Here is a 17,761-nt window from a genome sequence, read left to right on the forward strand (position 1 = left end):
GCAGCTTTTGAGCAATTACCTGCTCTTCCATTGAGAAAAAATAATGAAATTTTCAGAGCCTGATAACCAATACATACAAATAATACTAAAGGTAAAGAGTGATTTTCAACTAATCACAATGCTGTATGTGTGAAAATAAGAAGAAAGTTCTTCTTCAAGATATTGGAAATAAGAAATCCTCAGGAAACAAATTACATCTTTCAATATTCTTGAAGTCTTCAAGTGGGTGGATGTGAAAATCCTCAAAAATGGTCCCATAAATAAAAAGCACACTCGAAAGCCAAAAATCTCACGAAAGTGATAGAAGCTGAAATTAAAAGCCAAAATACTTGAAACAAGTGTAATTCTGTACTATGGGTTTTGCAGAGCAAGGCCATTTCTTACCTTGCAAGTTCCTCTGTACTCTCACAGGCTAGTAAAATAGCTTCAGTAGAGAGGTCAGCCATCGTGTGATTCAGAGAGTTTGGCAGGTGTGTTGCATGGTGTATGGAGGTATCATGAAATTCTATATCTATAGCATTGTCTTGCTCATCATTGTAACAGCGAATGATACCAACAGAATTCCATACCTATTAAAAAGAAACCCCCCCAAAACCGACAAAAAAACAATAAACCAAACAAATCAAGCATCCTGCCCTAAACCGGCCTACTGTAACTTTCTCCTCTGAAACAACAGTAGGTGGGAGGCTGGAGGAAGACTGTAGTAGTGTAGAAGTCCTGTGTAGTCAGGATTTGTAGTTTCTAAAACAGTTTTAGACAGAATTAGGCAGAAACTAGCTACATCCTCATTGCTTAGCCATTTTTCTCCTTACAAAATCAAGTGTGAAGAACTCACAGTTAGAAAAAAAAAAATGTGGATGATTAATGTACATGTCTTAACAGCACAAAAATATCCCTAAGTTCTGGCTATAAATGGAATTTTAAAAAAGATCTACTAGAATTCAATAGCACGGGTAGAAACTACATAGCTTTCTTTTGTCTTAAAGCCAACTATTTATTTCTACAGCAAAAGCAAGTGAAATATAAACCATAACATTATGCTGTCTTTGCACTGACACAAAGATAATTTCTAGTATTTAGCTTTACACTGTGAAGTATTAAAAATAAATAAATAAAAAAAAAAATCTTAGATAATATTAGATTAAGGCACAGCAAGAACTGAATAACACTCAGTACAACAAAGCAACTATATGCACATAACCAAATGGCAGCAAGATATACCATGAAACGATGCATGAGATGGCCAGGAGTGGAGCCAGACTGGAACGGCTTCTGCTTGGGGGTTGGCATTGGCCCATCATAGAAAGGCTGTTGTGTAGATGATGGTGGTAAAGCTGAAAAGCCACCAGTCTGATCATCATCATCATCTTCCTTTTCAAGAAGATTGGAATTAGCTTTTATCATTCCAATATCTAGAAGTTCAACAATAAAAACAAAAAAAATTACATCTGGCATATATTATTATTATGACAGAATATAGGTAAAAAACATTAAACAGTCAAGATTTCTTTGGAAAAATAAGGCAGAATATATCCAGGTAGAGGATGGTAAGAGATTGTCCCAATAACAGCACTAAAGAGCTCTGGTTCATTCTGTACCTAGTGAGTTATCATCATCATCAATTATTGTGCGTCTGAAATGGCCTGAAGTTGGCTTAAGGTCATCATCATCAGCATCATCTTCATTAGCTCCAGTCTTTGGAGAAGATTGTGGATCAACCATATCTCCACTTAAATAGTCATCGTCTCCATCAAAGAGATCATTGTAGTCCTTTGTTGCTGTACTGGTAACCTAAACACAGATTAACAATCCTCATAAAACTTCTTTTGGACATGGAATTCAAGAAATGAATTAACACACAAGAGTGAACTTTCAACACACAGAATGGAATGTTCAATATAATTTCATAATCTAAATAACCATGTTAATTTAAGAAATAATTAATACTGATCACCTTGTCATTTGGTTTCTTTTCATCACCAATATTTTCCAGCAACCCCAGATTTCCTTCAGTATCTGTGTAAGCGATTTGCATATCTTTGGGGTGCCATGCCAATCCACAAATTGTGTAATTTTTCTCGTGCTTCATCCTAAAAAGAATATAAAAATAATGGACGTTTAGTAAGCTGCTCATGGCAGAAACCTCCCCAAGAGTTACTGTAAGAAGTGGTAATATTTACAAGTATTCTAAAGTGATGCTACACATAATAAAGTAATTAATAGGTCACCTTTAGAATAAACAGTTACTATAAAAATACAGCAAGGCTTCTTTTCTATGGAAGAAAATCATATAAGCTTTAAAAAAAAAAATGTATCAATCATATTCTTAAAACAACAGCTTCCTGATACATGTAGAAAAAAATAATTTCCCAGAACCAGCCAGTTATAAAAAGAATAAAGTTATAAATAAAAAGAATAAAGTTATAAAAAGAATAGTTATAAAAAGAATGTTCAGTACCAAACTGATGAGTTAATCCTGTCTTTTATCACAAAAAATCCTTCCATTAATTATTTACACACTCTGACTTCAGTTCTTAATATAGGTGTTATAGTAACAATCATGTTTCTTACCCAAAGTATTCAAATATATATCATATATATAATATCAAATATATCTTCTTCTCCACCTCACTTAATTATACCTTTTCTTTCTTTTTTTTTTTTTTGTTTTTATTTTTTTGAAACAGATGCTTAGAGTAAGATAAAATGCAATTTGTCAGTTTGTCCAGTTTTGCCTACAGGTGAGGTTAGCTGACTTATGCATCTGTTTTTCCCTCTCCCTTTAAGTAAATACATCTTACTGCCAATGATCTTGAGGTTTGGCATATGATGAAAACTTGTTTCCACTCAAACTGTCCTTTGCTCAACTATTAGATTAAAAAGTAATAAAGGACATTTGCACACAGAAAACTAGACTATGGAATTTGAACAAAATCCTCACTCATGTCCCTTACCTATTCTATGTCTAAGAATGTAATGTTTCCAGATTCTTCTGGCTATGCAGAAAGGAAAACAGTTTACCACATGAATCAGAGCATGCTTCTGGGCATACTGGAAATGGTGGGGAAAGGCAAAACAATGCCACACTTCTACCTACCACCAAGAGTTATACTTGTGTGGAAGCTGCTTCCTTGTAGAACATGGAAATGATATGGCAACCCTTGATGTACCTTGAACTGCAGTATTAGTGTACCTCACTTCAGTTGCACAGAGAAAAGCCCTCCTCTTAAGATATAATGTATTTAAGATTAATCCTTTTAAGATTAAATTAGGAACTTTAAGGATCAATAAGGTCCCCTCCAACCCAAACCACTCTATGATTCTTGCTTCCCTTCTAGACTCAAGTCTAGACCAAGTGGTGGCCCTGCCTCCCAGCATCACCTAGATCTCACACAGGTTTTTAAACCCCCATGCTTCAGCTCCCTCTCTGTGAATGTGCTCCCAGCCCCACCACCATGGTCTCCAGCTGGGAGAGCATGTATGAGGCCAGGTAAATGGTATTCTTCAAACAGAGCTTTCATATGTGTCCTGGGTGCTTGTTTTCAGTGGGACAGTAGCAGAAAACTTAATGTTTACTCTGTGCCCTGGTTTTGGCTGGGGCAGAGTTAATTTTCTTCCCAGGAGTGGGTACAGTGCTGTGTTTTGGATTTAGGAGAATAATTTAGGGAAAAAAAACACCATATTTTAGTTGTTGCTGAGCAGTGCTTACACTAAGACAAGGACTTCTCAGCTTCGCTCACGACCCCACCAGCAAGGAGGCTGTGGGGCACAGGAAGCTGAGAAGGGGACACAGCCAGGAGAGCTGACTCAAACTGGCCAAAGGGATATTCCAGACTATATAATATCATGCTCAGCATATATAAACTAGGAGGAAAGCTGGCCAGGGGCTGCTACTCAGGAACTGACTGTGCATCAGTTGGTGGATGGTGAGCAACTGCATCGAGTATCACTTGTTTTGTATATTCTAATTCTTTTACCATTATTATTTGTGTTTAGCTGCCTGCTGGGTTAAACCACAACACCCTGTGAATCTTACTAAGGCTTTTCAAGAAGCAGAGTTCTGCATTTGCACAAAAATATATTAGAGAAAAGATAACAAAGTTCTACTTCAAGAAAATACCATGTACTTAGGGATTTATGGAACAAGACTGAATACCTTTCTATGCAGTTCTGGCTTTCCATATGCCACACCACTATACACCCATCCACACTTCCAGCTGCCAGATACTGCCCACAAGGAGACCAGGCCACAACATTCACGGTCTAAGGAGAAAAAAACAAAATAGAAAAAAAATTATTACAGATGCACCCAAAGCATTCATATTCTGAAGCTTAAACCAGATGTGTTCTGAAATAAAAAAACAGTAATAATGGTCTTTAGCAAATCATATCCAGCCTCCTGTACCAGAGCTGGCTTCAGGAAGAACCATTCTTTGAAGACAGCCCACTTTTTTTAATGAGAATATCCATCTTCTGTCACTAAATGCTGTCATGAGGTCAAAAAAACCTGATTCCAGACATATAGATGGTAGCATGGTATATTTTCCAAGCTCAGCACTAAACATGGCTGTATTTTAACTTAATACAGGTCCATAGATTAAAATCCAAGACTGTGTGTTCTGTATCTTAGTAACCTTAGGAAAATAGTCCTCTTTAACACAAAGGTTTCCAAGTATATAATGAAGTCAAAAGGAAGAAGATGGCACCATCTGGGCTACTATGTAGCTAAATTTTAGCTTAATAAAATACAAAGTGAACAACTGATATCTCTGTTCTGTACAGAAAAAGTACTCTGGAAATTTTCCCTAAAAAACTACGTATTTAGAGCAATTTGTGAAAACAGATGTTCTTCAGCTGCAGCTGGTGACTCACCAATTGCCCTTACAGATCTAGTGGGTTATTATAAATGAACAAGGGGAACCAGAGAGACATGTTTGACACTCATTTAGGTTCTCTTGCCTTGTTTTCCAACACAAAATAACAGGATCACAAGAGATATAAAATATAAGCAATCGTTACCAAGGAGTGAGGGGGAAGACATACTGTCTAGAAGATAGTATCTAGCAGAATAACATTTACATTATGGAATATTTATCAAGCACCTGATTTATGTACCTACCTGTGTGATGAATGTATCCGATAGATCAAATTGACTATCCCAGGTTTCTCTTCTGTATAGTTTAACAACTTTATCCACAGGAATTGCCAGCAACTGTTCAAAAGAAACAAGAAGCAGGCAATTTAGAACAAGTTACCTTTCAAACAGAACACTGACATAGCATAGTTCCTTCACTCAGAAGTATTGCAGTTGTGACTGCTTCAGTATTTAATGGTTCTCTTGCATCCCAGTAATGCCAATTGAGAACGTAAAGAAAGCTGAAGAAACTTGAATTACAAGGTTCTTTAATGCTTTCCACATGCAGCACAGCAAAGCATGCCTGTTTTTATTTTAATTTTTATTTCTTTCTGGCAGAAAACTGAAGATAATGACAGCTGCACCATAAGGTTAGAAGTTCTTATTTACGAAGCAGTTAACATGCATATAAATAGTTTTCAGTGCTCTGAGCACAAGGCTTATGCTCTCCTTTTTCCTTTCTCCCCAAATCTCTTTTGATCAGATTACAATTTCTGAATAAATCCTATAGAATACCTGATTCCTGAGCTCATTTCATCCTTCACAAAACTACATAAATGTTACTGCATGTTTCTTTTTTTAGGATTGGGGTTTTTTTAGAGACTTCTAGCAATTTGCTTTGTAAGAGAAGCAGGACAACGACTTACATTTCAAATATGTGTATTTGTGTGAAGAATTAGCCTAAAAGTTGAAAGGATTTATTCTTATGCAATATGGATATTGAAACTATTTGTACTGCACATGACATTCTCTCTTCCACAGAAAAGTTATGAATAACACTATCACAGCAGCCAGGAAGTTTGAGAAGTGGACACAATAGACAGACACAAAGGCTAAGTTGGGGAAACAAGATTATTCAGGTAAGAACTGTGAGGAAACACTGGTAAATACTATTCAGATCAAGTATGTCATTGGAATGTCAATAAAAAATGAATAGGTTCTGCCACACTATTATCACAGGCAATAACAGAAGCCATGAAACAATTTTTGCAAATGACCAACTTTGGCTCAATTCTCTGACCTTTCCTTCAAGTATGGCAGGGCATGCCTCATTTCATACAGGTTCACATTTATCTGCCCCTTTTACCTCTCCTCTCTCCATTATCAGATGCTGCAGAGGTGTTCTAGGTTACATGCTACAGAAATATATCTATAGCTATACTAATTCCCCAACCCATCTTGATTAGCAATCCATACATACTATAGCTGCAGCAGTACATACACAATGCACTAGACCTGTAGTATGTACGTGCCACCATTAGGCACAACAGAATTAACTTCATTCTTCAGGTGAAAAGGAAGAGAACAGCTTATTTAGGGAATTTTTACAGAGCAAGATTACTAATAGGCCAAAATTTACTTAAAGTAGAGAAAGACTGAACTCCTTCAATGCTCTGTTGTGAGCAATTTGATTATTTCCCTCCTGTACAATGTTCCTTCCTCTTCAGCACAACATGACTGTTTAATATTGTTTTGGGCTGACAGCTGGACTACCGCCAAACACAGTTTGGAGCTTAAAAGAGTAACCATTTCCAGGTCTTTATTTTTCCTAAAAATGAACTTCACCCCAAATTATTTTCCTTAGTCCCAGGAGCTGCAATTGTGGAATGCTCAGATTGAATTCTACTGTTGGACCCCTAAAGAGAAAAGAAGGATTAAGATGTGTGGCTAAACCAATGTCACTTACTTTCCCACTGCCAGGTTGCCATCCAAGCCTGCATATTGACTTAGCATTTATCACATCATTACACTTCTGCAGCAGTGGCCAGCTTGTCGTGCATGTCTGAAAACAAAAGATTTAAAAAAAAAGTTTTCTAACTGTGAAAATCTATTGTAGAGTACAAATTCTTAAAGAAGTGTGTGAGGGGAAAAACCCTAAAAGGAAGAAAGATACTGTTTTTAGAACTGAAATAATCTCTTTCATACAATTACAATGAACAAAGAAATATGAAAAAATACCTTGGCAACACAGACTTGAAACTATTTTAATGACAATACTACTACTTGTAACAAAAATAAGGTCACAGAATAAATGTTTTTAATCCAGTACAGAAAACATAAGCTCACGTATTTTTAGGTTATAGAGAAATCTGGCCAAAATACATTTGTCAAAGCCGAATCAAGTGCAGCAAGGTGACACATATCAGCCTGAATCTTGCCACAGCAGTATAAAGAATGAATATTCTCAAATTACAGCACAGATACATACATCATACTGCCACAATCCTAGGACACTGTCAAGTGTAATTGCCCCAAAACGCACCCACTGTCAGTCTGGAACACAAGACTTCCTATCAGAAGTATGCTTTTGTTTTTAAAAAAAGTAGCAATCCACAAGCGCAGGGGTACATTTTCAACTTTACTTACAGGAATAATTCCACATGGATTCTTAGTCCAGTCAATGGTATTTAGCAAAACTAATCCCACATACATAAGCAGAATTGCCTTATTAAAGCAGTTACCTGAAACTCTCTTTTCAAGTGTCTTAGATTTCCCAGAGCAGAGATTAAATCTGATTCCCTCACTAAATCTGATTATTTTAGCCAAATATTGCAAAATTGAGCCCAAAGAGTGTATTTGTAACAAATTATGTTCTTTGAACTGTGATTTATGTCGTTCTGAGAAATTGTTGTGAAATCTGTAACAAACAAGTGGAATAGTGCTTGCAGCCCAGAAAGCCAACCATGTCCTGGGCTGCATCAAAAGGAATGTGGTCAGCAGGTCAAGGGAGGTGATTCTCCCCCTCTACTCTGCTCTGGTGAGACCACCTGCAGTACTGCATCCAGCTCTGGGGTCCCCTACACAAGAGAGACGTGTACCTGCTGGAGTGAGCTCAGAGGAGGCCACAAAAATGCTCAGAGGGCTGGAGGACCTCTGCTATGCAGGCAGGCTGAGAGAGATGGGGTTGTCCAGCCTGGAGAAGAGAAGGCTCTGGGAGACCTTAAAGCAGCTTCTAGTCCCTAAAGGGGCCTACAAGAAAGGTGGAGAGGGGTTTTTGGCAACGGCATATAGGGATAGGAAAAGAGGGAATGCCCCTAAACTGACAAAGGGGAGATTTAGATTAGGTAGGAGGAAGAAGTCTTCACTGTGAGGGTGCTGAGGCACTGAACAAGTTGACCAGGGAAGCTGTGACTGCCCCATCCCTGGAAATGTTCAAGGCCAGGTTGGGCAGGGCTTGGAGCAACCTGGTCTAGTGGAAGGTGTCCCTGCCTGTGGCAGGCGCTCGAAACTAGATGAGCTTTAAGGTCCCTTCCAACCCAAACCATTCCATCATTCCACAAATAGCAAGCCCCTCATCAATAGCCTTAAATTCATTCAAATCGAGAAGGTTGAAACGCCCTGAGCATAACCCCAAGTTCTGGGAAACTAAGGATGTGTGCCACAGACAGAGCAAGGGACACTGGAGCAACACTGTGTCCAAAGCCCCTACCAAAGAAAAACCTTAACATCGTGGTCATAATGTCAGTGATCCTGGCACATGAAATCCTTATCTGTTACTTATCTCAGGTCAGAGTAACTGTGTTCCTAATGAGACTAACCAACCAAATCACATATAAAAAAAAGATACTGTGTAGCATCTCAGAGCATTATTTCACCTTCACCAGTCAGTCTACAATCCTGAAAATTACTCATGATTTCATAGGAGGCTTGGTACGAATTAATAAAACCAAAATATACATCTAAAGACCCGCTTATTAGAGCAAAAGTCCTTCCTTCAACCTGAAAGCAATGAGCTAAAACTCTGGAATAAGGTAGTATCTTTACTCAAAGCATTATTTCTGAATGTGCCAAGGGCAAAATACACAATGTTGGCCAATTAATAAAAATGAATGGAAGAAATAATGGATTCCACAGATGGGAAGAACAATCCACAATATCCAGGCCACATTTCATAATCAAGCTTTGGAATATCTCCCAGAAGTAGATAAAAATATTCGGTAAAGTGTAGTTAGCTTTCTTCCCCCCAAAACCACACCTATTGCAGCAGGGTTATTTCAGCCCAATTCTTCTCACTGTCGGTGAAATCCTGGATTTCTTACGAAAGACTTAACTTTGAGAGGCAGGCCTCTTACCTGATCTGCAATTTTCCATACTCTGACAGAACCATCACAGCTCGCTGATGCCTATGGTAAGAGATTTTTGTAAAAAAAAATAAAGACAGAGAAATTAATGCTACAAATTTGGGGAAAAATCCCTATAACCAATGCTACAGACATCTATATGCAGTTTTGAAAGAAAGCCTCCCCGTTTAAGCCATTTTAAGACTAAAAAGTTTCTAATACTGTCATCTTGATAACTGTACTTGACTCCAAGCTATTGTCATTACAACTTCAACTGAGCTGCTTATTTGCAAAGGAAGCTCAAAATTAATATTTAATTTATTTAGTGAGTCATCTTTTCCCCTCTAAAATCAGATCAGCATTAGATTCCAGAAGAACACAGACAGTAATTGAGCAGTAAAGCAAAGACTGAATTCTCCTGGGAGGCAACAAGTTGTGACAGACTCCAACATCAGTAAGGCCAGCTGAAATGAAGCAGTCTCATGTGCCCACTCGCTGTTTTATTTGTAAAAAGTATTTATTTATTTTCTTTCCCAGTGAAAAGACATTCAAAGTAGAAAGTAAACAAGAAAGTGTTTTTACCAGGTAAACTTCCCTGGGGTCAAAAGACAGGCTTAAAACAGGAGCATCGTGTCCTCGGAATGTTTTTTGCTTGCTGCTGTCAGCCATCTCCACAACTTTGACCATAAAGTCACTGCAGATCACAACAGCACAGACATAGAAGTATTAACAATAACAAACTATGTGTTTATGGCAATAAAAACTTAACAAGATTTTTAAGACCATTTAGTGCATCAGACACATTAAAAGATTATTTATTTTTTTTACAACTTTATTCCCCCCTTCAAAACTACAGACATTACTGCAGTTTAACTCAAAATACCAATGCTAACTTCTAAGCCAAAGAGCTCCTGCCATAATCTCTCAGTACCACTCCCTCTCATACTCCACTGCAACATCCTCTCAGAGAAATCTACTTTTAGGATCTAATTCTATAGGGTTAACCATTACTTTAACTATGTTCAGAAATACAAGCTTACTTTCGTCAACTATTTAATGCTAATCAGTCTTAAAAGGAAGTCTGTAAGCTATACTGTGATACAACTAATATTATGTTAACACTCTTAAACAATGCAAGACAACTTTAAAGAAAAGAAAACAACAAATAAACAGGCAATAGGATGGTTTTGTTTATTTAAGAAGCCACACCACTATTTTTCAATTAGTTGAAGTGAAATTTGGCAGCCAGTTGGATGTTAAATAAAACTAAGTTTGCAGACTTCATGTAAGAAATTGAGAGATCTGAAACAATTAAAAGCAATTCTTCTTAGCTGCATTCCTTCATTTCATGGCTGTCACCTTCTCCTTAGTACGTTACAGAAGACCTCACCAAGCAGTGGCCTCACAGTCTTATGAGCTCTTTTTCCTAATGTGAGTGCCCTGGCCAGGTTGCAGAAGTACTGGGGTTTTGTAAAAGTTTTAGGAACAAAAAAAAAAGAGTTTGCTGTCTGCCTAATCTCCCTAATCAAAGTCAGAGCTGTTCCCTTCGAAACAAGCACTGGCAAAGGGCCCAAACTCAAGATCCCTGTCCAATTTAGAGATTAGACTGGTCACTGCCCCCAGCTCTGAAGCCTCTCAGTTCTGGTGGACTTGATGTGTCTGCTTCACAGTTGCCAGAGTGCAAAATACAGCACATTCATCCAAATTTCTTTCTAGTTCAATTCTCACCTAGAGGAGCCAGGGAGCAGATGCAATGCTCTGCCATCTTTACTGTGGAGGACAAATTCCAGTAGAGGGGCAAGCAGACAGCCTGGACTAGCTACAGCTGCCCAAAAGACTTCACCAAATACAATTAAGAATCACCTGAGCCATAAATAAATAGGGGTGAGGGTAAAAAATATTGCCTGTTTGCTATTTTGCCATCTCTGTTAAAGCAATAGTATTTATTATGTTAAAGCAAACGTGCTGCTCTAAGAAATTAACTAAACGATGTATTTAATTCCCTTCAGGCAAGTCTTGCAACTGTCATCTGTTATCATTTGGCAGAATGGTGATGATATGTATGCTAGAGAATGACTCAATGCTCTTGCACAGATTAGAACCCATCTAACTTTTGCATGTATGTATATACATCTGCAGCACCATGATCCTCAACAGTTAGGACATTATCTTCAGCACACAGTAACAAAATCCTTGATGCTGTGATGAGATCCATATGGGCAAATACTTAAGCATGATAGGACTAAAAGCTGAAAATGCTCAAGTCTTCTAAAGAAAAGGAATTATTTCACAACACCAGATTTCCATTTACAATTATTTGGTTGATCAAGTATTTCTCCAAGTATTGTTTCCTAAAGTCCTTTTCATTCTTTTCTCTCCCTCCACCCACAAAAGACATTTTGCAATAAAAACCCTCAGAGGTATGGGGATGAATGATCTCATTGGCAAAAATCAGCACACAAGGAAGTTGCCAGATTTTGAACGACAGCAATGTTTTCCCTTATCATGCACAGATTACCTAGATCCAGCAGCAATTTTGGTACCATCACTATTAAAGATAACGTGGTTTGCATTCATGGTGAAACGAGTAAGGATGCCATCTGGAGCTCCTTCAGGAAACGTATGAATCTGAACAGTGTTGTTCGATACTGCTGTAATAAGTCGTCCATTCTAAAAAGAAAATCCATCACAAAATTTGTTGGTTAAAACACATTTATGCCCATGAAGTAAAAAAAAAATAAAACTGCTCTGATGTTCCAAATATTTGGGCAGATTAGCTTTAGTAGTTCCAAAAGGGGTCTGACAGTAAGAGCAGTAGAGGAAATAGTCTTCAACTTTTATTTCTTCAAAAAAAATACAAAAAAGCACAGTAACTTTAATGTTTTATCACCAAACTAATGAGAATAGAAAAATCATGCTCTTATTTTCAGTCTTGTAGAAACACATTGCTAGATTGAATACTGAAACTCCAGTTGCTTCAGTAGACTTTAAATTCACTACATCAACTATATGGCAAGTTACTGCATCAAAACTTCCCAACATGTATTTTGACTAAAATAATGAATACTCAGAGTCACTAATGAATTTCAGAGAGAACTGTCTGATCTGCTTCTGGTGAATAGAAAAGTCACTTCTTTTGCATAGACAAGAAAGCTCTTAGAATCATGCATCCTATTCAGATTGATATGCTGCTGTATCAGGAGAGGGCACCCTTGCACCAAACTTCTCAGTTAAATGCCACCAGGGAAAGATGAAAAGTTCATGAACTACATTTAGTTCTTCTCAGAAAACAGAAGGCAGTTTATTAAAAATGAATCCAGATTAAAAGAAGTGCAAAATTAATAATTGTCCTATACTTGGAAAAGGAATATCTCTTCTCCAAGTGACAATACTACTCCTCATTTGTACGTAGCAGTACAAGCAGTAAGTACTTCAAGTTTTTGAAGTACTAAAGAAAGAAACTTCCCCGAGGGATTTTTTTGTTTGTTTGGGTTCAGGGAGGAGGTGGTGTTACTTTCTTTTTCTTTCCAAGTTGCCTAAAGTTATAGTAAAAATTCTGAAGATAAACGAAGCAGCACCAGTCCTAAATAACCTAAGAGATGAGATCTACTACCTAGATTACATCAACATCTCAGATCAGTTCCTCATTTTCATTAATGAAGAACAATTTTTTAAATAAGTTTTCCTGAAGTTAAGTCTCACAATGCATTCTTCATCTCACTGTTAAAAAATAAGAAATCCCTCAAAAGTAAAAGCACTTCACAGTAAAATCAGGATTTTTCCCTTGTCTATTCATTAATAGTTATAGCAATTTCTGGCTCTGCCACTGATTTGATAAGAGAACTCACTCAAGTCACCTCACTTGGTTTGTGAAAGGGTAAGCAACGCAAAGAAAATCAACAGCAAAATACCCTGAAAAGTCAATGATGAAGACAGATTACAGAGGTATTGCAGAATAGATACATGAGGTATGTTTAAAGCGCTTTAAGAAAGAGGTTTCACTTAAGGCAGTAGTTCTGAATAAGATTTCAAATTATTATTTTTAAAAATATAATACACATATGTTGTCATTTATTTCCTCTTTCATCCTCCCCTCCAAAATCACTAATAGTTGAAAGACAATTTTAAAATTCTCCTTTATCACTGCAAAGTTAACCACACAATATCTGCAGAACTGAGGTAGCCTTCTGGAATTGTTCTCTTCTACAATTACCACAAAGACAACATTTTAGACCTTCTATTATGAATGTAATAGAACAATAATTGTACACAAAGAAAATACTATGAGAATTCTCAAGCTAAATACATGAACATGCATAGTGAAAAGAATTATTTTCTATTAAACAAATTCATACAGGTAACACATGCCTTATTATTTACAAATAATGACTTCTGCAAAACATAGTAAAAGGAACTGTCTTAGCATTGAAATGAACAGACTAGGTTATGCTTCAAATGTCAGCCAGACCGACTACAGAACTGCCTCTAGTTGGCATACTCACAAACCCTCACAACTTCAGACTCTGAAAATGGTGGGCCAGAGGCATCTTTGGGCTAAATGATAATTTCGAGGACAAAGTATCAATCAATTATACAAAAAAGTATTACCAAAGCATGACCAGACATTGACTTTGTGAAAGTAATCTTTTATTAATACAGATTATAATTCCTTGAACCTTAAAACAACCACATAAAACAACCTCTTGGCTCTTTTTCCTAATACTAGATGATCTCATCTTACACTGGGAAAGTTTTTGTAACTCACATTGTGAGAAAACACTGAGACTGCCTAAAAAGTTCACTGAATAATTAGCTTAACCCAATGGATTTATTTCCCAGAAAGGTCATCAAAGTCAGAAATAAGAATAACTGAATATGAAGGAAGAGGAGGAAAACAAGTATTACAGAAGTTTAGTGTAAGGAATAATACTTCTACATTCCTGTATGGGTTAAAATAAATTGTCAGAAGTATTCTTGATTTATATAAAATACTTCATTTAGCTAAAATATTCGAAGTCTATAGGCACATTTAATCAAATAAATTTCTGTGTATTTCAGAAAATTGTATTTTCATACTGCTTTGATATTCTCACTTAGCCATCAAGGTACAATATGTTCATATGTTCAGATTTAAATAACTGTTGCTCATTATCATAGAATCATAGAATCAACTAGATTGGAAAAGACCTTTAAGATCATCAAGCCCAACCTTCACAACTGTCAACTCCACTGCTAAACCATGTCACTAAGGGCATCATTTTTTTTTAACACTTCCAGGGACAGTGATTCCACCACTGTCCTGAGAAGCCTGTTCCAATACCTGATCACCTCAGTGAAGACATTGTTCCTGATACCCAACCTAAACCTCCCCTGGCATAGCTTGACACCATTACCTGTCGTCTTATCACCCGTTACCTGGGAGAAGAAACTGACCCCCGCCACACTACAACCTCCTTTCAGGTAGTTGTAGAGAGTGATAAGGTCCCCCCTGAGCCTTCTCCAGACTAAACACCCCCAGTTTCCTCATTCCATTCCTCATAAGACTTGTGCTCCAGACCCTCCACCAGCTTTGTTGCCCTTCTCTGGACCTGCTCCAGCACCTCAATATCTCTTTTGTAGTGAGGGGCCCAGAACTGAACACAGCACTCAAGATGCAGCCTCACCAGTGCTGAGTACAGGGGGACAATCACTGCCCTGGCCCTGCTGCCACACTATTGCTGATACCAGCTAGGATGCTGTTGGGCTTCTTGGCTACCTGGGCACAAGCTGGCTCATGTTCAGTGGCCATCAATCAGCATCCCCAGGACTTTACATTAATCTGAAGATAAAAGTCTACATATTTAACATACATCAAACCGAAATGCATGACATACAGTATCATTCTTCCTTTCTTCTGTATATTCTCCCAGTATGTGTTTAATGTTACTCACACAAGCAGCATCTCTGAGTTTGCAAATCCAACATCTGTACAGTCACACTGTACATTAACACCAGCATGACACAACTTAGAGGAGTTCTGTAAATGACAATACCTTTAGAGCACACGAATACGCCTTTTCTCCCACATTAATGGACGTCGGATCATCATCATCCAGGTTTTCCCAAATCCTAACATCTCCATCACTGCCACAAGTTACAATGCAGCTGTGGAAAGACACAGGATTTGTTAAAATTCAGGAATGGACAAGACAGCCACTGTGACTTCCAGTCACAAAATGAAAATGTTACTAAAATGATAGAGGGGGGTTTATATTGAAATACAATACACACAATACAGTGAATACCTACATTTATTATGTCTAAGTAACTTATTAAACATGAAGGGGTGGAAAAGTCATGTTTGGGTAGCATAACACTGTACCATGAGTCTCTGACAACTGCCCAGGCCTATCATCTGAACTGACATCTGAAATGTCAATCCATTTTTTTTCCAGAACTTAGAACAAGTATTTCAAAGGACTTAATTAGTACAAATTTCTCTCAGAGCTGGGTATTTAGCTGCCTCTTAAGACTTTGAAAACTTACCTTACAGCTGATTACAAAGTTGAGGTCAAAACTAAGAGTGTTAATGCATACTTGACTGAAGTTTAACAAGCTTAACATGTAGGCCTGGGCCTACAGAACCCTTAAAAAAATACTTAATATGGAATTCAAGTTTGATGGAGTTAACTTTCACAATTTCAATGCAGTAAACAAAAACCTGAAGTCACAGGGCAATCATACAGGAGTTTGTGTAGGATTTTTAATGAAAGACATCATGAATCTATAACCAAGCCTTGCATTCTTTCAAATGTCCCCAAAAATGATTGAACAGCAAGACGTTACAAAGCCAGTGGTGAAGCTGTGACATTGCTGTTCTCAGTTCAGTAATGTCTATACTTTGACAGCAACACAACACTATTGATATTGAATATACTGATGCTGGCGAGTCCAGCAGTAGTGGACCAGTGGTGTTTGGCAGAGATGTCTGCATCCGTTTGCATTTGCATTGTAATGGCAAACAAGGCTTTTTGTGGTTTCAAGAGATTGTTATTAGACTCTTAACAGTAGTCTTTGTACCAAGGCTAATGAACTAAAGAAAAGTATAAAATAATACAGACTTCATAGAATGACAAGAATGCCTTGGATTGGAAGGGGACCTTAAAGCCCCCCTGCCACAAGCAGGAACACTTTCCACTAGACCAAAGCCCATTCCAATGTGGCCTTGAACTCTGACAGGAGTTCAAGGCAGCCACGGCTTCTCTGGGCAATCTGTTCCAGTACCTCACCATCCTCACAGTGAAGAATTTGTTCCTCATCTAAACCCACCCCCTTTCAGTTTAAAGCCTTTACCCCTTGTCCTATCGGCGGACTTAAACCATACTCAAGACAGTTCATTTTGAGAGGGCTTGTTCTCTGGTTTACCTTTTATTTTTAATTAATAAAAACATAATGGCAAACATTTAGTTTGTATTTATACATTCAAAAGATAGCACAGGAATAAAACAAAAAGATAGCAAGCCCAATATTGGATTTCTTCAACTATATTTTTAATTTCTCAATGTATATGTGAACATATTTACTCCCACACTACACTGGTTTCTGCTAGATTCTAAGAAATAATTTATAAAAAGCTCATACAGAGTTTTTATATATATACACATACACATATATATATGCTGACATTTAAATTATAAATCAATCACTTCAATACTCAGGGCATCAAAATACGTCACACTGCCAGTTCTCAACAGAGGCAAAACTCAAAGGATTTCCCAGACCAAGCCAGGCCATAAACCCATCCCAATATCTCACACAGAAACGGATGGTGAACTTCTGGGAAAGCAACAGATAGGAGGAGCAAGACCATTTCCTCTCCCAGACTACACTTCACTCTGGTTTCTAGGAACTCCTGTTTTGTTTCTGGAGAAAAGAAAGCTTCAGGGAGCAGCCTTCCTTTAGTACCTAAAGGGGCCAACAAGAAATCTGGAAAGGGGCTTCTTACAAGAGCATGTAGGGACCAGACAAGGGGGAATGGCTTTAAACTGACAGAGGGGAGATTTAGACTAAATATTAGGAAGTTCTTCCCTGTGAGGGTGCTGAGGCGCTGGCACAGGGTGCCCAGAGAAGCTGTGGCTGCCCCATCCCTGGCAGTGTTCAAGGCCGGGTTGGACACAGGGGCTTGGAGCAACGTGGTCTAGTGGAAGGTGTCCCTGACTATGGCAGGGGTTGGAGCTGGATGGTTTCTAAGGTCCGTTTACAACCCAAACCATTCTATGACAATTAGGCAGTTACCTCCCAGTGTCACTGAAGCAGACGTCCGTGTGGCCCTCGGTGTGGCCGTACCGCATTGGCTTTTGTGCGGATGGCATCTTCACTCTCGCCTGTTTATTTATGTGGGATAAAAGAGAAATAAAATTAACTAAAAGGAAAAGCTTCGGTCAGAGCCCCAGACAGCAGAGCAGGGCCAGAGGGACGCAGGGCTCAGGGACCAGCTGTCCCCAGCTTGGCCTAAGCGGGTTAGAGCCGGGCACATGTTGAACACGGCGCCTGCACCTCCTTACGTCGGAACGGCCGGGCCGTGGAA

At 38.1% G+C, this 17,761-nt stretch overlaps 1 protein-coding gene across 1 annotated transcript in view; it reads right to left on the reverse strand.

The window, feature by feature from the left end:
• WDHD1 (WD repeat and HMG-box DNA binding protein 1) overlaps positions 1 to 17,546 on the reverse strand; it is a 30,186-nt gene extending 12,640 nt beyond the window's left edge. Inside the window, exons 1-12 of the mRNA XM_010022565.1 lie at positions 17,470 to 17,546; positions 15,228 to 15,339; positions 11,714 to 11,865; positions 9,778 to 9,889; positions 9,208 to 9,258; positions 6,822 to 6,917; positions 5,120 to 5,212; positions 4,157 to 4,263; positions 1,955 to 2,090; positions 1,599 to 1,791; positions 1,222 to 1,412; positions 385 to 569 (exon numbers count right to left, since the gene is read on the reverse strand). Of these exons, the coding sequence (XP_010020867.1) occupies positions 385 to 569; positions 1,222 to 1,412; positions 1,599 to 1,791; positions 1,955 to 2,090; positions 4,157 to 4,263; positions 5,120 to 5,212; positions 6,822 to 6,917; positions 9,208 to 9,258; positions 9,778 to 9,889; positions 11,714 to 11,865; positions 15,228 to 15,339; positions 17,470 to 17,546 (1,505 nt within the window). The remainder of the gene's footprint in view (positions 1 to 384; positions 570 to 1,221; positions 1,413 to 1,598; positions 1,792 to 1,954; positions 2,091 to 4,156; positions 4,264 to 5,119; positions 5,213 to 6,821; positions 6,918 to 9,207; positions 9,259 to 9,777; positions 9,890 to 11,713; positions 11,866 to 15,227; positions 15,340 to 17,469) is intronic.
• Between the last annotated feature and the right edge of the window lie 215 nt (positions 17,547 to 17,761).

This window comes from Nestor notabilis, unplaced genomic scaffold, assembly GCF_000696875.1.
Source record: "Nestor notabilis isolate BGI_N333 unplaced genomic scaffold, ASM69687v1 scaffold1439, whole genome shotgun sequence".
Taxonomy (NCBI): domain Eukaryota; kingdom Metazoa; phylum Chordata; class Aves; order Psittaciformes; family Psittacidae; genus Nestor; species Nestor notabilis.